Source organism: Aspergillus pseudodeflectus (assembly GCF_044049435.1).
Source record: "Aspergillus pseudodeflectus strain CBS 756.74 chromosome Unknown BJX68scaffold_105, whole genome shotgun sequence".
NCBI classification, from domain to species: Eukaryota; Fungi; Ascomycota; class Eurotiomycetes; order Eurotiales; family Aspergillaceae; genus Aspergillus; species Aspergillus pseudodeflectus.
This window is the reverse complement of record NW_027263881.1, coordinates 1-25,064: the sequence shown is the minus strand read 5'-3', so window position 1 is coordinate 25,064 and position 25,064 is coordinate 1. Positions and strand designations below refer to the sequence as shown.

The window sequence follows — 25,064 nt, the reverse complement described above, 5'->3', positions numbered from 1 at the left end:
CTGAGTAGAAACAGAAAGCTCAATAGACCACTATTGAAGCGCACGACAGCCTGAAGTACAGCGTGCGGCTACACATCAGGAAAGATCAACCACTCCTTCCATGGTTACACCTTTCTCGCGGATTTCGCCGCAACCCATGTAGGAAGGAGCGGTTGCCTGACATGAACCGCAAAGAGAAGGCGATATGGACCACTCGTCCGTCGCACTTGTCTCGTCGGGTGAATATTACTCTTACTGCTATTTGAGGAAGGAGCGGCTGTACCCATTTGGTAGGAAGGAGCGATGAGTATTTGAGGTGCTGGGTCGCACTTGCCTTTCGCAGGGATGACGGTGCTCCTGCCGATTTAGAACACGATTATGGTTTTATTTAGGTCTATATGGTACGTGCACTGTAGCTTTTGGCTGATGATCATTTATTCACTTTTTGTTCCTTTACTAGATAGATAGATGGGGAAGACAGAGCTGAAGACAGGATAGGCAGAGAGATACATGCTTAGCGAGAGTGTGGTCAGAGCTCAGGCATATCGATATAGGATATAAATAGACAGATAGATATGAAACCAGTCAAGGAAAGCATGTATAGATCAAATCAAGTTCGACTAATACAAAGACAAGATGGGGAATATAACAGTCTCCAGAGGGAGGAAAAGCAAAGGGAGGTTCAGTGACAGAGCGCTGGGACAAAGGGCCTGAAGCAGCGGCCACGAAGAGAGAAATGGGTAATGATTACAAGGCTTTCAAAACAATCGTAAAGAACATGGCGTCACGGCGTTCGTCTGTCTTGCGTTGCGTTGCAGCTTCGGGACAGGGGAGGCAGGGGCCATGAGATGGTTTATCTCAAGAAAGGTGATTAGGTCAACATCGGTGGGGAATATAGCTATTCAAGAAGGGGAATAGACGCAGGACTCGACGTGTATAGGTATCAAGATGAGCGGAAGATAAACAAGAAAGAGAGGTAGTACCCGGTGTCTATCCTCAAGGGCGGTTGGCAGCTTGCATGTTGCCGGTCAACTCGGCCACCCTAGCCTTGATGCGGGCAGCACGTGTTTCGAAGCCTGGCACAGAAAGTCAGAACTATAATCGAAATGGGTACCGGTAGGTTAGTCTTACTCTCTTCTTCACTGGTGTTGCCGCCATCATCATCAGCAGTACTTGTCCGCACTTCGGCCTGCGCAACCCGTTCCGCTGCATTTTTCCGAATCTGGGCCCATCGATCCTGGGATGTGTTGTTGGCGCCGCGTGGAGGAGAGCTGGGGGGAGAGACGGGCTCAATCTTTGCGTTCTCGGGCAGCGTCTCCTGGGTGGGCGAATCCTCAGGAGCAAATGCCGGCTGGTCCAAGAGGGGCCCCTGGTCAAATCGGGAGAATTCGCGGTCCGCCGCTACTTGTTCGTTTGTATCCACACGGGAAAGTGCATCATACTCAGCCTCACGGCGGATCTTGGGTTTATCAGTCATGACCTGGGGAGCAGGAGCTGGTGGGGCCGGAGCTTCAGGTGCACTGGGTTGGGCCGGTGGTGCTACAACAGCGGGTGGTTCCGGTGCGACCTTTGTATCCGCCTTGGTGGGTTTCACAGGGGCTGCTACAGGAGCCGGCTTTTTCCTCAGAGTGGCGGGTCCGTTGCCCTGCGATGCTTTTGCCTTGCCCTCTAGCGCGGCACGAGCAGCAGCGACGGCCGAGCCCTCTGCTGGGGTTGGTTTGGTGGGCGGCTTTGCTTCGGGTTCCTTCTTCTTGCTGGCTCCAAACATGTTCTTGAATCCTGTGTTAGCTGGTTTCTTCTTGAGTTTGTGAGGTACGTCCGCGTCTACGGAATCCTTGGGAGGGGGCGCCATAGTCGCTTTCGCTGCAGGCTTGGTACTGACTTTCGCTTCGTCGGCGTTTTTCTGGGTTACATTTGGCGCTGTCGTAGTCTCAGCGGGAGTAGTGTCCTTTGGCGGAGCAGCCGGTGGCTGTTTTGTACTGGCTGTAATCGAGGGAGTTGGCTGTTCCTTCTGCTCATCGGTCACAGCACCAGTGCCAGCACGACTGTCTTTCAGATAGGCAGCTCTGACAGCGTGCTTGTCGTAGTTACTAGCCCACTTCATGGCCTGGGATGCTTCGTTCAGAATTGATGGCTGCAGTGTCATTATAGAGTTGGTCTTCGTTGAGTAGGATGAATCTTGTGCCGCATTGGACTTCGTGCCATTAGCAAGCTCCTGCTCCTCCCGGTGTTTTCTCTGCAGTGCAGCCGCGGCAGCTTGAATACGGGCATGTTGGTCCGGAGCAATACTGGCTTTGCTATGCGGCGCTTGGTTGTTCGGCCGCTTGTACGAGTCCTCCACGGAGTTGATTTTCTTGGCCGAAGACTTGCGACGACCTAGCTTGTTTCGTCGGGTGGAAAAGCCAAAAAACCTCTTCTTTTCGACAATGTATGCACCTGGCTCAGGCTCAGGCGCTGCACCCTTGACCTGCTCCTCCAGCACTAACCATTTTGCGTTTCTGATAACTGTTTCCAGCAAAGCACATCGTCCGAAAACCGCTTTACGAGCAGCAGGTTCTTCACCGGCCAAACTGCTGATCCAAACCCACCAGAAAGAGTCATCTAGTTCGAGATTGGCAATACTCGCCAATTCGCCCGGATCTATGGATGTTTCGTCGTTCAGACCGTTCAGACCACGTTTGTGGGATTGGGAGCTTTGGCCGCGGACGGCAGCGATCGGAGGTAGAACCTTGTCAGGCGGAAGCAATAGAGGAGCAACTGGGGCCTTGAAAGAAGCGCTGTCGTCGCCGCTAAAACCCGACGACATAAAATCTGCCCAAGATGGGGTTGTCGGACGACCAAGGTCACCTCCACCAGAATGAGGCACTGACCTCAGACTGCCTCCAAAGTCTTTCGGGGCTGAAGTCGAGATGCTACTGCTTTCTTCAAGCGTAGCGTCCAGCGCGCCTCCGAACCCAAGATCCTCAAATCGAGACCACGACGCATCGCGATTGGACGCAGATGGCTCAGAAACCGCATTAGACTGGTTGGTAGAAGAGATACATTTTAGAACTCGCAAACATTCATCAGTGAGGGCCTTGAGTGGATCTTCGTAGCCGGCGAATTCTTGCAGATGGTGATCGCTATCCCTGTACTCGAAGTTCTTTGCGCGGCGCAGCAGGGCGAAGGGTGTGGGAGAAACCGTGTCAACTATCATGACAACTTTCGTGGTAGATACTTGAAGAAGCGTGGGTGTCTCAGGTGGGTATTCTGTCGCTTGAACCAGGGTCTGCAACGCGATAGGTAGGGCTGAGATACCACTCAGGCCACGGGGAGTGTCAGGCGAAAGCGATCGTAGATACGCAAAGAACAAATGGCTCGTTGCGTCCGCAGCGCTTGCCCAGTTTTTGTAGGCGGCTTCGAACCCGTTTCCAGTATCGGTATGTTCAAACGCCCACCATCCAGCATACCTAGAGAGCTTCCGGCCTCCTAGACCGTTGGACTTGCCATGCGCTGCAATGGCAGTGAGAAGGTCGAAGAAATCGAAGATGATCTTTGTTCGCGCGTCCGAATCTACGCTGATAGGGATGAAGGTCGAAAATGCATCGCGCGCAAATTGCGAGTCTATATTGGTGTTGGTCCTCGGGCACATCATAGCCAAAACTTAGACAACGTACCTTGTTCGCCAACTTTGAACAACTCGTAAGCTTCCCAGGTCACGACTCCTCCAGGGAGTCTACTCCAGCACCATTTCATTATGCTGCACAAGACCTATCAAATGCGCAAGCCGAGTGAGAACTGTGGCCTGGAGAAGTATCGGGGATACGGATATTGGAGCTCACCATCGGGTCCGTAAGTCGCAATTCTTGCGCCAATTCATCTCCAGCAAAAGGCGATCCCCGTTTCATAGACTGGCTAAAATAATTACGTATAAAAGTACGAGCAGTAACAGTATCGGAGCTCGGGCGGAATGGCAGTAGCATGAACGGAGTTTGGAGAGCTGTCATGTAACAAGGAGGAAAGGATCAGCATACGAAGCAAGGAACTTTGGTCCGCGTTCAAGGGCAGGTGGAATTGACATACCTCGTGCCTTAAACTCCTGGGTACAAGCCCTCAGAAGCTGCTGGACTTCTTCTGGTGCGATTTCTGTTCGTTGCCAGGCATCGGTCCATGCGGGCTTCGCAGGCACTGTGCTTGCTGCCGCAGGGGATTTGGAGCCCTTTTTGGCGGCATTGGAGTCCTTGCTCCGGAAAACGCGAGAAAAGAAAGACATTTTATGTTCTGAGCTCTCTGGTTTTTCTTCCGCCGAGAGACGCGGCCAACACCAAGACAGCGGAATGGTCGTCGATGATGCCCAACGGCCGAATTATTGATTTTCCAGATTGGAGCAAGTAAGCGGGAAAGTGGTTCAGGGTCGCGCGATGACGGAGCCGTGGGCAGGGGTAGGGTAGTGTATCAGGAAAATCGAACGGTATATGATCACAAAGGCGAGATATAGGTCGCGCAGTTCGAAGCGATGGGAGGAATTGAGGCGGAGGGAGATAATTAAGTCAAATAAACGATGGGAAAAAAATAACGGGAAAAAAGCAAAGGCCAACGGGGGTGTGCCTAAGGATCGCCTGCAGCACAACACGTCTAGCGTGCAGCAAGCCGGATGACGAGCGGAGCCACAGCTAGATCGTGGTACGTGGGGAGGAAAGGGAAAAAACGAGGAAGAAGAAGAAATGAAGTCAAATCGAAGAAGAGGGACGAAGAAGAGAGGGTGTTGATAATGGATGATGATGAGGATCTACTCGTTTCAGGGGTGAAATTTAGTATGCCGCAAAATACAGACTCCTGGAGCCATGGTTCTTTCCCCCGCCAGGCTCCAGAGCGATCAATTATCAGTTCCTCTGGACAAATCAGCAGGCTCTGCCATCTACTTGTCATTGACTACTATCACAGCCGGCATTGTGAGACTCCCGATCGGCTGGGGATACTTCAATCAACGGCCTTGTCCTGGTTTTACGCGGGGAGAATGGTGCTGAAGCTCAGCTCCCATTTGTCGCCGCAACCCACGCTTAATGAAGCAAAACAGCCAACCATGTTTCAACCTGTCAATTGCTGCGCTGTCAAGCAGGGGTGCAGCTTTCTTCAGTCGATAGGCTGGCACAGCTGGCACAACAGGCCGGAGGATTACTGGCCTACCACCCAAAGGACGACATTTCCTATTTGCTTTCTATCTTCCAGATTGTTCAGCCTTTGCCAGTTCTTGCCAGCTCCAGATGTTGAAAATTGAAATTGCAGTCTGATCAGGGGGGCTCCGCCCAATCAAAGGGGCAGGTCCGTCACGCTATGCCGAATAGGAGGCCACGATCTAGCCCCAGCGTAGACCAAGCTGCTCATCACGGGATAGCTCGTGAGATCAGATGGCCTTCCATCTGCGTGAGCACTTGTATACATAGTCGATCACTTCGTACCGCATCATGTTCAGTCGATGTGAAAAGAAAGTAGTTTTGCTAGCCTTCGGTCATGCATCGCCCAGCCCCCAGGGTCTAGCCAGATCAGCCTCCCAGATTAGTGCTGGCCTTTAATTTTAGCCAGTGGAGCAGTTACAAGGCCGTGGGCGACCGTGCACACTGCAGTGTGCACAGAGCAGTTTCGCTTGGCGATACACAGATCAAAGATCCATCATCCAGAGCACGACTCCTGTACACCAGACACTGGAATTATCTTCGATATTGAACGGCTGACTTCACAGATTGCGAGGAAGGCTAGAAAATGAAATAAAAGAGTAAGAAAATGTCTCTTGGAACTGAATCGCTCTTAGTCAACTCGCATATCCAGCCAGCACTGAAGGGCGATATCACGCCTCTAGGCAAAATTTGACAGCCATCGCGATTGGACTAATAAACGACGCGATCATAAGAAACGGGATTCATAGAGGACAAGCCATAAGATCGGGGATCAAGGATTTTATAGGTTCGTGCTTTTGCCATAAATAGCACGGCGGCTAACGGGCAGTTAAGCGGCGGTTACGGGTTGCCGCCCTCAAGTCAAGTTTAGTCAAGGCTATCTTTAGAATCTTCTGCATCTCATCCACCCGCGTCTCGACCAAGAATCATCCGTTCTTCTCCCATCCCTCTCAGTACCTATCCCCATCTGTTCCATCCGAGAATTGTCTCTTGTCGATCCTTTCACTCCCACTTCTTCTTTCACTCCAAAGGTTGGTAACCTCAGGCTCCGTTTCTCGTCTTTGTTTGCCCCAAACTTCGGCTCCCCTTGTGCGAGTCTTCCCCTCCCGACCGTCAGTCAAGCTGCCACCACGCATTCCAGCCTTCCCACACCTTCTCCTCCCACATGGTTCTCGCTTTGGTTTCCCTTCGTTTCTTTGTCTCTCTCCGCCCGATGCTGAATTGCCCTCTCCTTTACTTCCTTTGTTCCTGCGTGCGCCCTGACTGTCCGGAGCTAGCCGGATAGTCGGTATAAGTACTGTTGATAGAAAACTTACGTCTGACCAATTGCCCAGGGCTATTATCCTTCTTCTGTCGCGTGCTTAGAAAACTCCCTTCGCCGGGCGGCTCTTCTCTCGGGTTTCATCGCTTCTATACGCGCCGACGTTTTGTTTACAGGGCGACTCGATATCATTCTCTTCGCTTTCTTTGTTTCCACCTCCGACCTCGATAGGCCCGTTGTTGCGCACCTCGTTCGCACACCTTCTACCTCATGGGTCGAAGAAAGATCGAGATCAAGGCGATCAAAGATGATCGCAACCGCTCAGTGTGGGTTCTTATCTTTGGCGATGCACGGATTGTGCCTGTCGTATACTGACAACGCGTTCCATAGGACTTTCTTGAAACGAAAGGGCGGTCTCTTCAAGAAGGCTCATGAGCTAGCGGTATTATGTTCGGTAGACGTCGCCGTCATCATCTTTGGCCATAACAAAAAGCTCTATGAATTTTCTTCTTGTGATATGCGAGAAACCCTTACACGATATCAATATGTTTGTTGCTTCCTTTGCGCCCCCTGCGTCTGGTCCTATTCGCGATCTAACCTGAGACCTGTATAGTTCGGTCCACCTCATGAACACAAAGGCCCAGAAGACTTCAACGGCAAACGTGATGATGATGACGACGACGAAGATGATGCCACGCCTGCACCTGACGACATCCATGCCGTATCTCAAAATCCTCCACAAATGATGCCCCACGTCCCTCATCACAACTTCCAACATGTCAACCATGCACCCTCTGCCTCGCCGCCAATTCACAACGGCATACCTTTCGATCCGCGCCATGGGACGCCACAACCGCAAGGGGCTTCAAGGCCCTCGTCGAGGAATCATTTACGTCGTGTTAGCTCCAACCTTGGGGGACCACCCCACCATGGAACGCCCCCGCCCCCTCCACCACCTCCAAACACCTTTACATACATGTCCAATCCGTCGGTTTACAATCCTAATGCTCCTCACATGGGCCAACCGCATCAACGACCACCTCAGTATGCGCACTTCGTGAACCATCCCCCCGGGCCGCATCAACCTCCACCCCAGCATCAGCCCATGCCAGCCCATACCATGCCTCCTCAGTCGATGCCCCCTCAGCCAATAGCTCAACACGCCCATGCTCATCAGCAGCATCTCTCCCAGCATCCGCAGCACAACCAGCACAACCAGCACACTCAACACACTCAACACACTCAACACACTCAACACACTCAACACACCCAGCATCCAATGGCGCAGCCTCGACCGACGATTGGCATTTCCCAACCACCTCACCAACCTATACCCCAAATCTCCCAGCCGTACCTAGCAGAACAGCAGCAGCAGCAGCAGCAGCAGCAACCACCGCGGACGACTTCTCTACCTGAGACCTCAACGGATCAAATTCCGATTTTGAAGACTGAAGGAACGCAATCCCCTCCGCACATAAAACCTCTCTCCAAGTCCCGTAGTATATTCACGCCTATCGATGACCACGGATCTGTTCTAGCGCGCCATTTTGAATTCAGCGGCAACACAAGTCTGAAGCTGGAACCTGATGAGAAGAAGCCTTTCAAGAAGATTTCTCCTCCACCTCGTCCCGCCACAGATATCCCCATGTCCAAGCCCGCTGCGGATATAAAGCCTCCTGCGCGGACGAACAGTGCCCAGCTAGGGACAAAGCGACCCCAGCTGAAAGTTCAAATACCCAGCGAGCACTCGGATGGGGCAAGCGCAACAGCAGAGTCTTCGTCTTCCGCTGGCAATAAGACTGCAACTCCTGCAAAAACCAACGACGCCAGCCACACTGGCGTGGTATTACCGCCTCCTTCTCCCTCCGCCGGTCCGATCCTCAGCGCAGGTGCGCAGGGGCCGCCGAACCCATTCGCTAGGCCACCACCCCCAGGCACGACAGCAGGCGCGGCGCAGAACAATACCACTGCGTACAATAACAATAATAACATAGAGACACCGATATCCGCATTACCCAGCAGATTCGTCTCTGATGCGCTACTTCCGTCACCATCCAGTTTCTTCCCTGAATGGGGTTTTGGCCGGTCTGGACCAGACAGCGCTATGCTTCCGAGTCCTCTCACTTTCCCTACACCTGCGATCCAGAATGGGCCTGGATTTGGTCGAGAGGATGAGCAAGATAAAAAACGCAAGAGCCCGGATAGTGGGCCCAGTGCTGAAGCTGCTGTGAAGAAAGCGAAAACGTAACATTCCTTCTTTTCACTTTTAATGATGTGACCTATCATTTTCTATGGCGTCACCGCCCGGCTCTCGCTTATTTGCATTCTCGCGGCGTTCTGGAAAGTCGATAATTTGGGTAGGAGTTGGATACTTAATTCCTGATTTTCTCGAGACCTCCGCTATCCCTTGCTCGTTTTCTTGGGCCTCGATCTCTTTTGTCCGCTTATTCTCCTCTGTCTTTTCTCTTTCATTATCTGTTTCAACATCTTATCTCTATACCCCTTGTCTATGGCGAGTACTATTTCTGCTCCTAACATTCTCAACTTCGAATAGTCTGTCTGCAGATTCAAAGAATGAAAAGACCGCAACGGATGAAAAAAGCCTCAAGGATGGACCAAATGAGCAACCTTATACCTAATTTTTCAGTTTACTTGGGGCTGGTTATTGATATACCTACAAATTGTACTTTTTTGGTGTTTCAATATGATCAGGGCTTAGGAGATAAGCAGATTTCAATGGTGTGATGAGCTTATCCAATTATGTACTTGATTATTTTGTAGATGCTACTATATACTAGAAGAGCCATCCATGGGCTGTACTATGTGCAAGGTAGGTATGCACCAGCCTAGATACAACACGCCGATACATACCCAGCAAATTGCCGGTACCTAAGCAGTCTCCTTCCCACTGCCCTCCACCTTCGCGCCCCTCGCCCTCGCCTGGTCCGCGAGAATCTCCTTCCTCGCCCTCTCCTGCTCCTCAAGCCCCGTCTTGCGAACCGTATGCGTCTTACTCAACTCAACCGGTGTAACAAAGATACTAACAATCAGCCCAACGCCAGCCATAGCGGTATAAAAGATCCAAATCCTGCTCAGCGAGAAATTGAAGACGTCGAGGACAACGTCCTTTTGCGCCTCGGGCAGGGAGCGGATGAGCTCGTGGCTGTTCTCCGCAAAGGAGCTGCTGAGCGCTGCGGCTGTTTGGGGGCCCACGGCGGCGGAAATGGTGGATGATTTTGAGACGAGGATGTTCTGGTAGATGACCGTGCCGATGACGATGGAAATTGAGGCGGAGACTTGGCGGAGGAAGGAGAATGTCGAGGTTCCGGCGGCCATGTCTGATGGGTGGATGTTTGCCTGGAGGGCGACGAGGGGCGCTTGAAAGAGCGGGCCTGTGCCGAAGCCACCGATGAGTTGGTAGATGATTATGCGGGGCCAGGAGGCGTAGGGCTTGAGGTCAATGAGGAGGCCGTAGCCGAGGGTTAGGAAGACGAAGGCGGCGATGATGAGTTCGCGGTAACGGCCAGTTTTGCGGATGAAAATTCCTGTGACGATGGACATGAGGGAAAGGGAGAGGACTTGCGGGAGGACGTAGACACCGCTGAGGATTGGGGAGACGAGGAGCACGCTTTGGAAGTAGAAAGGGAGGTAGTAGGAGCCGCCCATAAAAACCATGCTGTGCATGAAGCAGATGACGAGGATGAGGACATTGTGCCAGTTTGTGAAGAGGCGAAGGGGAATCACAGGATAGCGGGCTATCTTCCATTCGTTGAGCATCGCGAGGACGTAGGTGAAGAGGCCGAACACGATGAGGCAGATGACTGTTGCAGAGTCCCAGGGGTAGTTGACGCCGCCGAATTGCAGGCCGAAGAGGAACATGAGGGTTCCTCCGACGATTAAAAGGACGCCTGACCAGTCGATCGTCTTGAGACCACCCAACAATGGGGTCTTCGGGGACTCAATCTTGAGGAAGAAGAACAAGATGGCAAAGGAGACGCCGCCAATCGGCACTGTGGACGTTAGCATATAGCCGCAACTTGCAGGGCATTCAACGTACAGTTGATCCAAAAACACCATCGCCATGTCACGCTGGTAGTAAACGCTCCTCCAACGAGTGGTCCCAAAGCTCCTGCAATAGCCCACGTTGTTCCGAAGAGAGCATAGTACATCGGCCGTTCTCTGTGAAAATGGTCAGACTCCCTCCAACAGATAAGCCAGGTCTCGAAGAGGCACCAACCGAACACTGAACAGATCCGAAACACAAATATTCGCCAGAGTGATGATCCCACCAGCTCCAGCACCTTGTATCGCTCGACCAGCCAAGACCATGGGCAAATTCTTAGCCAATGCACAAATCAAGCTGCCAATAAGAAAGGCAAAGTTGGCGAGCAAAAGTATAGGTTTCCGGCCCCAAATGTCACTCAGCTTGCCCCAGAGCGGGACAAACGCTGCGTTGGTGAGAGAGAACGACGAGGCCATCCATGAATATCCACTTTCCGAGGCGTTGAAATCGGCGGCCATCGTCGGTAGGGCTGTAGATATAATCGTCTTTAGAGATCCGTCAGCATTAGAGCTAGTAAACTTCGCACTCAGTGTGTCTTCATACCATATCCAGCGCCGCGAGAAATAGAACGAGCTACATAGTCAAGCAGTAGTTAGCCATGTTTTCAGCAAAGAAGCTCCAGCACAAGCAATAAGAGAAGCATACACAAAGCGCCCCCATAACAACCGCGATCTTCTTCCCTCCTAGCTTCTGCGCCTGCGAAGGAACCCGATCCAGCGGGTTGCCATCACCACCACCCTCAGAGGTATCTTTCGCTGCTGTCGCATCATCGCTTGTCTCTGTTGCATCAGTCGACAGTTGGTTATCCGACGAAGATCGCGCTCTTCCCACGGTATCTGACGAGCCATCGGGTTGGTCCTCGGACGAGGGCTGTCTTGCCGGTGCGGAGAACTTCTCGGAAACGGTCATGTCGTCGACTGCATGATGAGAAGGCTGTATAGGTTCCTCCGCAGTGGGTTTCTCATGTAGCGCCATTTCCTCTTCTCCTCGACGCAGGGCGAATGCGGGTTTCCAGCCAGTCGAGGGAAGTCGGGAAACTCGAGTGGCTCGAGACTCGAGAGGCGAAAAAGGGACTCGGACTTAGTAGAAAAAAAGTGCTTGACTCCGTGGGCGGGTCGAGCCGATGGCGATGGGGTCTAGATCAAGTACTTCGTACTAATCGCACACGGAGAGGAACAAGGAACGCCTGGACGGAAGTGAGAGCTGGATAGATATATAGTGCATTTGCCGAGGATTCTCTATAACGAAGCGGGCGTGAGGAGGAATCTTAGCAAAGCGGCCGAGTCGGCCGTTACGTATAATTTGCGCGACGGAAGAAAGCTTGCCAGAGTAAGGAGATTGGATAGCGGGGGTCTCCGACATGTTCGCACTAAACTTGGACCTCCGCGCGGCCGTGTTATCCGAGGGCGAGATACGAGTTTTGGTACCGTTGTTCAATATTATTGTCTCCAGTGACTCTCTCAAGACAAGTGTAAATCAACACGAGGGGTAGATGCATGACGGCACTGCGGAATGCGGAATGCTGCGAACGTCAGGAGACACAAGGCGAAACAAAAACCTCCGATCTGAAACACAGCATTATCTCGAAAAAAAAAAGCAATTAACATATCAGATGCGCCATAAATGGAGAATCTTTCCCTGTTTTCTACAGTTCTTCTGCTTCTAGTAAGAACATCTTTCAAACTTCAAGGTATAATCACTATTATGCTGCCAATATCGAATTATCATACGAGGAGGTGAAAATGCAACCAACTCCAGAGCCCAATTCACAGTTTCCATGCACCATGCTTCTTAGTCCTGTAATTGAAGTATCTCTGCGAAAGGCAATTAGATCCCGTGATCCCTCGAGTTCAAGCAGATGACTTACCTGTGAGGAACTCTTCGAAACTCAACGTGATATACCCATCACGATCATCATCATACCGCTTGAAAACATCGGTCATACGCCTGAGGCTAATGCATGCCTGAACAAACAAATCAAAGCTCATCCCTCTCGGCGGCGGTCCTGTCCCGCTGACCACCCGCCCTTTACTCTCAAAGGCAGTAAAGAGGACCGTCACAAATGGCTGGCTGAGACGGTATCCGAACGCAACCAACGCATTCTCAAACTCCCGCAGACTGATGCGGCCACTTCGGTCTTCATCAAACCGGTCAAATAACTCCCGCCACGCTGCTAGGTACCGCCACAACGACACGAATTCGTCAAACGAGATCGATCCGCTCCTGTTGCGGTCAAACATGCTTATCATCATCTTCACGGTCTTGGGGTGGAACGAGGTATAGTCGCCGTTCACCAGAGCAGAGCCCAGCTCCTGCTCCGTCAGCGCACCGGAATTTGAGGAATTAGCGGCGCGGAACAATGGGAACAATTGTTGTGGATCGTCGTTGGCGGGCATAGGAGGAGGTTGCGGGGTCTGGGGAGGGCGCGACGAGGGAGGGGGGCGGTTGCGCACCGGCTGAGACGGCGGTGGTCCGAAGCCATAGTTCTGAGGGGGAGGAGACGGGTGTAAGAGGCCACCGGGCCCAGGGCGTTGTTGAGCGGGCACATTGGGTAGTGGTCGATCCAACGCTGCTCGCGGGGGTCCTGAGGGCTGCCGTTGCCCGTAGGTGTGAGGAGAAGGGGTGGAGTGAGGAGGAATGCCGCCAGGCGAGGTAATCTTTGGTTGATGCGGACGTTGCTGTTGATTCGAAGTCTTAATATGCATGGCACCGATCATTTGGGCTGCCTAGATAATAAGAAGTGAGCCGAGGCGACGAGTGGAGGGACAGAGTGGTCAATGTCGGCGTACCTGTTCAGGCTCCGCATGCCTGATGCATTGTATTTCAGATTAGCAATTAATCCTTTTTCCAAAGCATAACTCGCATTCGGATTCAACTTACGCCGGGAGCGCATCCGGGTTGTAGGCTTTGTTGTACGCCATTTCGCATTGACTGAGGTAGTGCGGGCGCAATCAGGAGGGGTTGAGACTGAGAGGGACAAAGCAGGGGCGCTTTCATTAGGGGGGAGCGAGCATAGTCAACAAGGTAAACAGAGAGAAGAAAGGATGAGAGAGAAACGAAAAATTGGCTTCGTAGGAGATCAGGAGTTAGCCTCGCTCCATTCTTCCTGAGCGAGGCTGTTGCTCTCATGAGCGGGCGGAGCCGTGGGTCAGCGATGGATCATGGACCAGCTGCCAAGAGCCTGCGTGGAGAGCCTCGTCAGTACAAACAAAACGAATACGAGAGCGCCCCCTTCCAGAGCTGAGCCATCACGGCGCTTTTCTTTCATTCTGGTCCTCTACATGGTTATAGAGGCGTTCTTTCTTTGTCCGTCGTGCGCCTGACAACTGTGCTGGAGCTAGGCGACGATCCGTGGTTTCCTATACCAGAGTATTAATAGTAACAAAGCAGCGCTTATCCGAGATGACGCTTGAATCGTCAGCCTAAATCTAACTCTAAAGGCCCACATGTCCCGCTTATTTAAGGCCCAAATGTACGATAGAAGTGTAGTACGTCAGGTCTTTATTGAGCTGGTTCATAGGGCCGAAAACTGCCTGGACTGGTAGTTTCATCCTGGTCCTCTCAATGCACCTTCAAGACCCTCCGATTGCTGCTTGAGAACATCGATAATCTCCTTCCAAGCTTTTGCCTGGAATTGCTTACCCTCCACTCCTGTTGTGAGCGCCGCCGATTCGCTGTCTCCGATTAGTGTAAGATCCCGAAACACCATGGTCATTGGCAGGCTTACTCTAGATATCCATCGCTACGCCAGCACCGTCCGTGCGATTCCACACCCTGGTATGTCGCACTGACCAGTGACCGGCTCCCTTGTTCGGTCGTCCGAGCGAAAAGCTTATACATGACCCAGACCACCAATCGGTGGTAAAATCTCTTATATTGTCGTCCAAGGGATGACACGCAGAGCCCAGGGCTAACGGTGTTGATGATCACCGGGACGGTCCCATTCTCATTTCGCAAACGACCAGCTACCGTCTTCAGAACATACTCTAGAAGAAGCTTTGAAATGCCATACTGCTTTGGGCCGCTGAACGCCTTCGCCTCGTTAAGATGTTTTAGTAATGGCCCTTCCGTCTGGAGGCTCTTTGCCTGAACTCGGACAAATTGCTGGCTTGAGACGACAGTCAGATGTGTTGGCTCGGATGCAGATGAGCAGCTTCTCAATTTCGGAAGCACCAAAAGCGCCAGCAAAGAAGTCGATAGCGTATTAACCTGCAAAGTTTCTTCCCACCCCTCCGGCGATGCAGTGTATTCTCGATTCCAAAGGCCCGCATTGAGAAGGGCAACATCCAGGTGTTTTAGCTCATTCACTCGGCTAGCAAACTTTTTAACGCTCTGGAAGCTGCTCATCTCCAGCTCCCATACTTGTACGACCCCGGGCCTGTTTGTGCGCTGCTCAAGCTCTGCCTTGGTTGCTTCGCCTCTTTGCAGGCTTCGGCTGCCGATGATCAAGGACTCAACCCCCAAAGTCAAGAGCTTGATGGCAGCTTCGAATCCAAGCCCGGCCGTTGCGCCAGTCAAGACGACAGTCTTTCCTGCAAATGAGATCTTAGGGTCTGTCGGAGGCGTATATTGTGTCCGGATGAGCCGGATTATGCTGGCCATGATGCGCAGCCAAAAAAAAAAAAAAAAAAGAGGTGAAATATTGAGTTCGGCGGAGACTGTGTAACGCGGGGGGCGGTCAATCTGTATCAGGGTCTTTCAGGCGGAGAATCAGATTGCGAGATGGGGTTCAGAAGATGCCTGCGCAATTCTGGAAGATTTGCGCCATATCAAGTTTGCGAAAGGTGCGTTGGAAGTGAACCATGACGTGGAGTCAATAATTCATCATCATAACCACCAGCAGATTTTAGTTGATTGCTGGCCCCGCCTCCTGTGTCTGGGCAGCCCCGCTGTGCCTGATATCGGCCGCAACGGCGCAGGAAGCTTCGGGATGCTGGCACAATTATGTGGGAGGCTTGGGTCTGATTCGCCTAATTGTTGCTTAGTTGGTTGTCTTTCCAACTTTGGATTGCCTGACCACAAATCTAAGCCGAACTATGATGCGGAGAATCCTGTGGTTGTCTTGGGAGAGACACTGGATTATGTCTCGCGAGACAAGTCAGCATCTCAGAGTTGCGCCTGTTTGTTCAATCCCATAGCTCGGACAGCCAAGTAAGGTGTTTTTCTGTGAGGGTCAAGAAAGATCAAACATGGGTATCTGCGGCAACCTGATGCCTGAGGCCTAAATTGCAAACGGCGCAAACATGATGTGATTTGTGTACCACCTTTCATCACCAAGCAAGGTGACTCCGTATTAGAAATTGTATATCACAACCAATTCTCACTGTAGTAAGTTCTACCAGAGTCAATTTGCCTTCGGTAAATAACAAAGGCCATCTAGGCTAATCCGAAAGACAAAGAATAACCCGTTTGCTGCGAATTGACGCAACTCTACCTTAAATCAGTGCTGCTCCCGAAATATATGTTGAGAGCCTTGCGCGTACCAACTCCCGGACTCAACTAGCCTACCGGAAACACAATGGGTTCTACAAGCCAAGAAACAGAGACGCCAACGCCACCAAATGGTCGAACGTGGCGTCAATATTTCCCCAAAGGTGATTTATGGGTATTTGGTTATGGGTAAGTCACTCATTATCCTTTAGAACGTGAGAGCAAAAGCTAACGAGCTACAGGAGCCTAATTTGGAAGCCTCCACCACACTATGGTACGTTGCAATAATTTCCCCAAGTCGCATGCAAAGGTAAACGACCTAACCGGGCCGACAGACCAGCGCGTACCAGGCTACATCGAAGGCTACGTCCGGCGCTTCTGGCAAGCCAGCACAGACCACAGAGGTACCGCCGAGCAGCCCGGTCGCGTGGTGACGGTGATCGAGCGAGGGTTCTGGGAAACATTAGACGACCCAGTATGTACACCAACCCTGCGTTACACAGATGTACCGACTACTTTGGAACAAGATCCCATGTACTAACAAAAGACACGCAGCACGCACCCCTCGAGCCAGCCTCCACGAACCGTGTCTGGGGCGCCGCATACCACATTCCGTCTTCGCACGCTGAAGAGGTCCACGACTATCTCGACGTCCGCGAGATAGACGGCTACAGCGTGCACTATACGCCGTTCCACCCCTTCAGCCCGACCTCGCCAGCATCCGAGACAACATCAGACCCCGCGTCTGCATCTGCATCAGGCCCGATAACCTGCATGGTGTATATTGGACAGCCGAGCAACCCGCAATTTCTGCGTGACTCGGCGCGCCGCGAGCCGCAGGATGTAGCGGAGGTTATTAGTCGGGGCCATGGGCAGAGTGGGAAGAATACGGAGTATCTGTACTTGTTAGAGAAGGCGCTTGAGGGGATTGGGTTGGGGAGCGCTGATGGGCACGTTACGGATCTTGTGAGAAGGGTTAGAGATATTGAAGGGAGTGGAGAGGCGAGGAGAGAGGAAGAGAAGGCTGAGAGAGATGTGAGGTTGTCTTTGAGCGAGGGTGCGAAGGGAGAGGAGGTTGATTTGTCAGAGTAGCAATTGTGCAATCGGACTGGGGCTCGAGTATAGATGGTAAGCTAGAATAGAGATTACTAGAGTGACCCTGGCATCACTTTAATTTTCCTCTACATTAGATCAGAAGAGTTTGCGGACCGACCGATTAGATAGAACTGCGACTTTGGTAATGGGGTTCATCGAAGTGGATAGAGCCCCGGCGATGCTTCAACCTTGTCGGAAGTGGTACGATGTATAATAAGTTGAAGCAGATGTAGGCCCATGGATTAACGATGGACGCGCCCCTAGTCAAAGTTTGCGATAAAAGGCATATTGTCCCTTGCTGAACAGAGTGGTGTATTGCCGAAGTAGGTCGCGGTTCTAGGTGACCGCATGTGGGGATTGCTGTTCAGGTCCAGTCCAGAAGTCGAGATACCTGGTGGTAAGCTCCTACTCTCATCTACTCGCAATATCGCCTTCATGTGGGATGCCAGATTAGATATCAACCACTAGCTGAGGCAACAGAAATTCAAAATCAACCAGCGGGGGCAATCATCGCGACCAGGGAACATAGAATCAGCATTATCTTTCCACGAGCGTCATCAACCATCAAACTGGGGGTCATCGATCGTATATCATGGTCGGCAACCTGTAAGACGAGGAAACAGGATCTTCAGCAACAGGAATGCCCGGTTGAAGTATCTCAAGGACCAGAGGGTTGGTTCTGGCGCCAGCCTGTTTGCAACGTTAAGGATAAGAGCCACATGGAAAATATCGGGGAACGTACCACCGGCACCACCCCCACGGTAGGCCTGTCCTTCCGGTCGGTTGTAGCCACCGCGACCCTGGAAACCACCTCCGTTGCGGGGATTGGGTCTCTCCGAAGCCTTGTCAACACGGATGATGCGACCATCGAACCTTGACCCAGTCAGAAACTATATCACGATGCGTGGGCTCGCTAGGTACATACTCTTGGTTGTTCATGGCGTTCATGGCTGTCTCTGCCTCAGTCTCACTGGCAAAGCGGACGAAACCGAAACCGCGGCTGCGCAGAGTGTCATGATCCTTAACGACAACCTGCGACTTGTGAACAGATGTCTTTCGGGACGAAGAAAAACTAAAAGTTAAGGCTCAGAGCGGACCACGTACGGCTTCTTCGATAGTTCCGTACTGAGAGAACCCGTCGCGAAGAGTTTCATCGGTAGTGTGCCATGCGAGGCCGCTAATGTGGGGGGTGTTTGTCAGTTGGGGGGTCACCATCGGTCCGATGAGAAAGAAAACAGTGTCATTGAGGATAGATGACCATAAGAGACGGATGGACAGACCCAATGAATAGTTTGGCCATCTTTACGTCTCGCTGTGGTGTTGAGGAGCTGGAGGATGAGCAGTGAGATGTTGGTCGAGGAAAGGTTGAACGGCTGCGATCACCAGATAGATGGATGCAACAAAGTTCGGGACGGTGGGAGACAAGAGCAACAGATAAAGCTGTGGCGAGGGGATGGAGGAAGGAAGATGAAACTCCGGGAAGGAAAAAAAGAATTTGGGTGTAAGAGGGGTGGCACTAGTTAGACTGGGTAGACGGCGTGAAGGTTGATTCGAGAGGTCAAGCCCACTTCACACTCGACTTCACTGCTCAATTCACTTCGGCTCAAGAGCTCGAGCATTTACTGCCGACAGGTATCCAGATGATGCGAAAATTCTACCTTAGAAAATTACACTGCAGAACAGCTTCAACGCCGGAGGGGAAAGAACCTTGGAAGCTACAGAAAACTCAGGCCACTACTATTCGACTGCAGCGTCAATCTGCACAGAAAAGCGATCTTCCCTCCACGGATGAGGCGAAAGGCAGAGACCGGAGGACGAAAGCAGCCGACGGAGCGGGGGATGTGTATTGGCGGCACAGCAGGTGAAGGTGGGCTGGCTGGCGAAGGAACTCTTGAGATGGAGCTGCAGAGATAACCAAGCAAGTCTCGGAGAGGTGGCATTTTTGGGCCTAGCCGTCGCGCTTGTGCCAATAATTTCTATTCTTTCTAGCCAGGTGGTCCTCTTTTCCTTCTCGTCACATTCCCGCCAGCGAATCGGACGCCAAAGAGGGGTGAATTTCTCATGTCCCTGTAGTAAGGCGACGTCCACGGTCCGGAGACAAGATGGCGGGGTGGTCTCTGCTCTTCCACTCAGTGTCCCTCTCTTTCCCGTTTTGTTCTCCGTTGCGGCCATGATTGTCCTTGCCTTACTTGGTTGGTGCTAGCGGCCCTTTTAGCTGACACTAAGCCTGCACATGCAGCTCAAGTCAGATTTACAATCTCCAGAAAGCTGCAAACTTTATGTTCATTATTCAATGTCTAGACCTCCTCCAAGCACCTCATAAGGCTAGACCAGACGCTTGATTTTCAAACCAGCAGGTATATATCAGCGCGGGACCTCGGGGAGTCGAAACTGTTGGCTGTTTTTCATCACAGATGTGTCTAGAAATCGATGGATTTGACTTTCTTGCAATATTTCTCCAAGTGAGCCAGCAATAAGCTGGTCGTTCCCGAGCTGACCTTTGGGAATAATCGTGCGCTCTACTGCGGACACTGGGGAAATAGATTCTAGACAGAGAGCATGGCTGAACAATGTGCAATTGGATCTGAGGGAAGAACTCAAGTTAAGCTCTCATCAATTTTTCACCATGGTTACTACTACGCCGGTGCTCTCTACGAGCCTTGTGGCCTGGAACCACTCCATTGCCAAAGCGTTGACCTCTCTTTTACAGCAACACCGCTTCCACTCCTTCACTTACCATCTTGTTCTCACTTTGTTCATGTGCCTTTCTTTTGCCAACTCTCTTGCCCGCTACCATGCTGCTCCTTGATTCAATCGACGAGCCAAGCCAAAGGCTTATCCTTGAGATCCTGGAGCAGGATGCCATCGAGGCATCGAATCGCTCAAAAGGTAAACAGAGAGCCGGTATGCTGACGGATGGTGACTTGGCTCTCAAAAACTGGTCTGACCAACTTCATGAATCATCCACCGTCCTCCAAGACCATAAGATGGCAAAGAGCATTGCCAAAGCCGTACTGGAGAATGGAGTTGCGTTGACCATTGCAGCTCAAGAGGAGAACAGAGCACTCGCAGACCGCAACCTAGCCTTTCGACTTGCTGGGCAGCGACCGCCGCCGACACAAGAACAGCCTTTGAAACTCCCCCAATACTTGCTTGGCGAAGAGAGTGCTTACGAACTTGATGACGAGCTTGAAGAATTCCTGCTACATGACGGCCCAAACAAGAGACACTGCACCGCCGAAAGCTCGCAAAGTGCTGCGAATCGTAATGTCACTCAACTTCAACGCGAATGCGTCGCCTGCACTGAGCTCAAACTTGCTTCTGAGATGCTCCAAGCACAATGCCCCCACTGGTATTGCAACGGATGCGTCATGCGTCTCGTCAAGGACTCCCTCGTGGATGAATCACCCTTCCCTCCACGATGCTGTCGTAAGGCATTCCCCCTATCGACCATGAGAAAGCATATAGGTGCCGATCTCTCCAGACGCTTTGAAGACAAAGAAATCGAACACAAGGACCCATACAGAACCTACTGTTCGAACGCAGGATGCGCCAAGTACATCTTACCTCCATTTGTTGAAGGATATGTGGGCACTTGCCAAAGTTGCCACTCTGAGACATGCACATTGTGCAAACGGGCTGCTCATACCGGAAAGTGTGTCGACGAACACGACGAGGTGATGAACCTAGCGAAGCAATCCGGCTGGCAACAATGCCCGCAATGCTCCCATCTCATCGAGCTGAGACTGGCTGCAACCACATCACGTAAGTCTTCGAGGAGTGGTACATTGCAAATGCTAATAATCTTCATGACCCTAGTTGTCGCTGCGGATTCGAGTTCTGTTACGTGTGCAGGGTCAAATGGAAAAAGTGCAGTTGCGCAACCTGGGATGAGAACCGACTGTTGGATCGAGCTCAAGTGCTTGCTGCTAGGAATGTCCAAGGTCCGCCCGCAGCACGCGACGTACAGGTAGCGGCCGCACAGATTCGAGAAGTACAGCATTGTACTCACCCTGGCCGTTGGCTCCGCGTTGACGAGGGTGACAACTGTGAAGAGTGCGGCCAATACCTTCCAGACTTCATTCTGGAATGCCGTAACTGTCACCTACGCGCATGCAGACGCTGCAAACTCAATCGACTGTAATTAACGCTAAGAACTAGCTGCTTCTAAGGGAGATTGTAACGCGATTTGCTGTATGTGATGCTTTGGTGTTGAGGAAAAACACCTACTAGGGTGCAACGCGGTGGATGTGCACGAGTGTCGCAAGCGCATGTTTTTCTAGTGAGAGGTCACAGCTCAATAGCGACCTCCTAAACTCTCTTAGCCGAGATTTACTATGAGGTTGGAACCATGATTGTGATCTCACTTGTCTTGCCTGTTATGGAATCCCGTGCTTCCTTCCTTAACATTGGGTATGCTGCTCTCCGGATTCAGAACCGCGTCCGTGACGCAACCCCTTTAACGATGCGACAGAGCTCTACTACTTAAATATTCTCATTAATTCTTGGAATTGATATATAAGACTTGATGAGCGTCGAAGACCGGAGCAGAATCCTGAGCTGGTTGTCCCAAGTGGACGGTGCCGAGACGGTTATTCCACACGCGGACAACCATCCCTCCGCAAAGTTCATATTCGATGGTACGCACTCTCCGTCGAGCTAGTGTTTGATAACTACAGGCACTTCTAACTTACCTTCTTCAGGTATCCCAATAGCAAAACAGACCGTCGGCGCGGGCCACGCCCTCCAGGAAAGTCAACAAGCAGCACATCGGCAACAAGATCCTCTTGACTCTGGACGCTTGGAGCAATCAAACTCAGGCGCTCGACCTACGACCAGAGGAACTGAGTCTCACCAGTCAAGAAAAGAGAAGAACGGGTATGAGCGCATTCCAAGGTCGAAAACCAAGCAGGACCGATACGAATACAAGGGCAAGAGCTCGCGAGTGAAGGGCGAGAGTGCGACAACACGGAGGAAGGCTCAGTCAAAACAGAGAAGGCGACATACTATTAATGAAAATTTTCATGCTTCGAACGTACCAACGAATCGCTTAACGGTAAATTGACCCAGGAGTCTAGGTAGGCGGGAGACAAACTTACATGATTAGCTCCATTCTGTCCCAAACCTGGGTATCTCCAATAAAGGCAAAAGGTCGTCGCCTGTCAAGACTCGCGGTAAGATGCTAAGCTATCGTCATTAGGATGATGCTAATATATGTTGTAAAGTGCTTGATCAAGGCTTCTCCGAATCGGATTTCTTCAATAAATCATCGGTAAATGAGCCGAATGACCAGACTTTGCAGCAAACAAACCGACTGAGCATGTTCGACTATGATACTAGGATTGAAGATCCCCGACAATTGAACCTTGAGCCACGAGCCGAATTGCTGGGACCAAGCATAGAAGAGAGTCCTCGAGTACGACTAAACAGCCTGGACATGGGTGTAACGAACGGTGATACTGCTACATATGACGAGCCCGAGCCTGGAAATCCAGCGATAATTGATGTAGCACCTGGGCCTTTCAGCCAGCTTGGGAATCAATCCTTCGAATGCGAAAAACAAGACATACTCCACGAGAAGACTACAGTTACCAGCTGCATGGATGACTCCAGAGTTGTAGAGGCACTAGAGAAGTACCTCTGCTCTGCGAACACTCGTGCTGCAGAGGATCCGAATAGAAGGTATTGGTCTCTGGAAGATCTCAATCATTTGATGCAACAGAGAATCTCCCGATGGTTGCCAGAAGTTAAGGACAGCACATCAGCACATATATCCAGGCCAGAACAGATCTCACTCAAGCGCAAACATAATTCATCCGAAAATGGAACCGGAATTCTTGCCGAATTACGCAAAAAAAGAGAAAAGGTGCTAGAACCTGCTCAGAAGTTGGACGGGAACCCTGCTGGCAGAAGTACGGGTTCTCAAGTTACACTCTTGGGTCCTTGTTCGGTCTTTGACCAGCCCATCAGCGTTCCAGCAGCTGAGGGGTTTCTTGAACACAAGCACATGAATCACGCCCCAGAGGGAAGGTACTTTCAGCCTCAGCGCCCTTGCCGAGACATAAGACCGAGCATGACCCACAACGATGATACATCGCTCATCTCTGAAGCCTTTGATACCGCGTATGAGGCAATCATGCGGTCAGAAACGGACGTTCCATATCGATTGCCTGACCTGCCGGCTATAGGAGACACTATTATTGGTCGTCATGAAGACAGTATGGCCGCCCCAGCGTTGCAGACCCCTTGGATGTGGGAAACACAACGTGAAGAGGAATTAAACCTTTTCCAGTTTCGACAGGGATTTCCTCACTCAGATAGAAGAGTGCCGGGCTCAGTTCCCCAGATGACGCAGGCTCGACAAATCATCGATCTGCCCCTTTATCTCAGTGACTCGCGTGCTAGTCAAGGGCCAAAGCTTTCCATAGAACTGGAGCCAGCCTCTGAACCAGGGCAAGCTCTCGGACGGGAGAAATTGGAAGTGAACCATCACGATTTTGACAGTGGCCCTCTGAAGGACTTTTGGCTGAGCAGCAAGTTATACTAAGACAGCGTTGCTGCGCTCAAGCAACATGCAGTATAAGTGTATCCTTTTCTCTCAATGGGCTTTTTGTTTTTGTATAGGTTTCGTATAATCCCCTAGGGTATGCTCGCCAAACGGACTAAGGAGGGCATGATAACAGCGATACGGGTGCCTGTTGGGAACAATATGTGTTAACTTGATCACAAACAACGCCTCTCAGGTGGCCTCATCATTGCGATCTACACTGCGACTGATAATTGCTTTTTGAGTCCGTTCGGCTGCTGGTAGAGCAAAAAGCAGGCTACAAAAGTCCGCTTATCAAGAATAGGGGCCAGACTCAGACGTGGAATAGAAAGATTGCTACTAGATTGCGTTGCTTTGCTTACTGTGCTCTATTAATTCCCTCGACCCGAGCGAACGGTAAACTAATGCAGCCCACCATGGCTAAATGTTGCCGGACCTACTCCATTGCATATTTGCTTTTTATGTCATTTCCACGCCCCTTCAGGTCGTTGATAGAAAGAGACCAACCTCACACGGAAACAATAAGAACAGGGGTTTGCTTCAGCCAGGAGTATGTATGATAGCAAGCTTTTACCATTCCACTGGACACTGACCAATACACATTCCTTTGTTGACCGTCTAGGCGTTGCTTTTGCTCCTCAATAATGCGCACTAGTATAGCATCTGGCCCAGGAACCTGGTTCTCGGGACTCGAACCGGGTGCCTGCTTCTACCTATCAGACAAAACATATAATCTGACCGACTCCTTCCTGCAGTATGGCTGAAACGGATGCTGCATCGATGGGCTTGTGATAGACCACTTCTCTTTCCTAACTTTGTCAAACATGCATTGGACTATGCGCTATTTCGAGGCCCCTCCAGTTGTTGCCGTCGAGTACACCGCAATATCAGCCTAAGGGCAGGGGTTCGCTTTGGTGTCGACTGCAATTAGATGCTTGCTTGAGGCGGGGTTACCGGTGCACCGGTCGTACTTTCGTTTTCAAAGTCTGAACTTCCAACCCCGAAGCTCGGCCTTAACCTTGTTATGGGCAAAGGCACCGACGAGCAAGCGCTAGGTTCAAGGTACCCTGCTGTCGGTACTGACTCAAGAGGCAAACTACCTGAGGCTCTTATTATTCCTAAGTGAGTTGCTTGCAACCCAGGAGATGTATAAAAAGCTCTCTCCTGACCACTCCTACAAAGTTCATGTCAGAGAACGCGGGCATTGACAGCCAATGAATCCGTTGTGCCGCAGCCTAGCGCCGTGACAACTACGGAAGAACAATGCACCGAGACCGATCATAGTCGAGCTATGATGCTAGGCCGGATTAGGGTTACGATCATAGGCAGGCTATGAGGAGCATAGACTGACTACGATGGGGCATACCCAGGACATGACCGGATCATAGCCAGGCTACGAGCCGAGCATAGTCAGGATATGATGGAACTTAGTATTTAAGCACACTCGTTAACACTTGTAATTAGTTCTAGCTACTGTCTGTTACTTTCGGAATCAAAGCTACCCTACCTTTCAGAAACCCAGTTACCTTCTTAGTT

At 51.4% G+C, this 25,064-nt stretch overlaps 8 protein-coding genes across 8 annotated transcripts; 4 read left to right on the top strand and 4 right to left on the bottom strand.

The window, feature by feature from the left end:
- Positions 1–401: 401 nt before the first annotated feature.
- On the bottom strand, positions 402–4,421 carry BJX68DRAFT_26188 (DUF1708 domain-containing protein). The gene is made up of 4 exons (XM_071044302.1): positions 4,042–4,421; positions 3,801–3,958; positions 3,636–3,729; positions 402–3,582 (listed from the first exon to the last, which is right to left on the bottom strand). The coding sequence occupies exons 1-4, from the start codon at positions 4,229–4,231 to the stop codon at positions 1,022–1,024; spliced, it is 3,003 nt and encodes a 1,000-aa protein (XP_070892324.1). The 5' UTR covers positions 4,232–4,421; the 3' UTR covers positions 402–1,021.
- Positions 4,422–6,039: 1,618 nt separating this feature from the next.
- On the top strand, positions 6,040–9,138 carry rlmA (SRF-type transcription factor RlmA). The gene is made up of 3 exons (XM_071042207.1): positions 6,040–6,719; positions 6,784–6,940; positions 7,007–9,138. The coding sequence occupies exons 1-3, from the start codon at positions 6,664–6,666 to the stop codon at positions 8,639–8,641; spliced, it is 1,848 nt and encodes a 615-aa protein (XP_070892323.1). The 5' UTR covers positions 6,040–6,663; the 3' UTR covers positions 8,642–9,138.
- A 4-nt stretch (positions 9,139–9,142) lies between these two features.
- Positions 9,143–11,777, bottom strand: BJX68DRAFT_250102 (major facilitator superfamily domain-containing protein). The gene is made up of 5 exons (XM_071042206.1): positions 11,102–11,777; positions 11,000–11,029; positions 10,631–10,941; positions 10,451–10,572; positions 9,143–10,403 (listed from the first exon to the last, which is right to left on the bottom strand). The coding sequence occupies exons 1-5, from the start codon at positions 11,429–11,431 to the stop codon at positions 9,283–9,285; spliced, it is 1,914 nt and encodes a 637-aa protein (XP_070892322.1). The 5' UTR covers positions 11,432–11,777; the 3' UTR covers positions 9,143–9,282.
- A 470-nt stretch (positions 11,778–12,247) lies between these two features.
- On the bottom strand, positions 12,248–15,058 carry BJX68DRAFT_259732 (uncharacterized protein; the record flags this gene model as incomplete). The annotated part of the gene is made up of 4 exons (XM_071043758.1): positions 12,248–12,270; positions 12,324–13,178; positions 14,027–14,130; positions 14,184–15,058. 4 exons carry the CDS (start codon positions 15,056–15,058, stop codon positions 12,248–12,250), a joined length of 1,857 nt encoding a protein of 618 aa, XP_070892321.1.
- Positions 15,059–15,767: 709 nt separating this feature from the next.
- Positions 15,768–17,110, top strand: BJX68DRAFT_26084 (gamma-glutamylcyclotransferase). The gene is made up of 5 exons (XM_071043992.1): positions 15,768–15,784; positions 15,837–16,075; positions 16,129–16,160; positions 16,222–16,361; positions 16,442–17,110. The coding sequence occupies exons 2-5, from the start codon at positions 15,975–15,977 to the stop codon at positions 16,976–16,978; spliced, it is 810 nt and encodes a 269-aa protein (XP_070892320.1). The 5' UTR covers positions 15,768–15,784; positions 15,837–15,974; the 3' UTR covers positions 16,979–17,110.
- Positions 17,111–17,639: 529 nt separating this feature from the next.
- On the bottom strand, positions 17,640–18,281 carry BJX68DRAFT_273265 (RNA recognition motif domain-containing protein; the record flags this gene model as incomplete). Its single annotated transcript, XM_071047414.1, has 5 exons — positions 17,640–17,671; positions 17,724–17,854; positions 17,907–18,013; positions 18,086–18,158; positions 18,262–18,281. 5 exons carry the CDS (start codon positions 18,279–18,281, stop codon positions 17,640–17,642), a joined length of 363 nt encoding a protein of 120 aa, XP_070892319.1.
- A 1,184-nt stretch (positions 18,282–19,465) lies between these two features.
- Positions 19,466–21,232, top strand: BJX68DRAFT_25997 (BRcat domain-containing protein). The gene is made up of 2 exons (XM_071043795.1): positions 19,466–20,746; positions 20,801–21,232. The coding sequence occupies exons 1-2, from the start codon at positions 19,777–19,779 to the stop codon at positions 20,953–20,955; spliced, it is 1,125 nt and encodes a 374-aa protein (XP_070892318.1). The 5' UTR covers positions 19,466–19,776; the 3' UTR covers positions 20,956–21,232.
- Positions 21,233–21,509: 277 nt separating this feature from the next.
- Positions 21,510–23,528, top strand: BJX68DRAFT_273263 (uncharacterized protein; the record flags this gene model as incomplete). Its single annotated transcript, XM_071047413.1, has 4 exons — positions 21,510–21,621; positions 21,685–22,037; positions 22,089–22,155; positions 22,207–23,528. The coding sequence occupies 4 exons, from the start codon at positions 21,510–21,512 to the stop codon at positions 23,526–23,528; spliced, it is 1,854 nt and encodes a 617-aa protein (XP_070892317.1).
- Between the last annotated feature and the right edge of the window lie 1,536 nt (positions 23,529–25,064).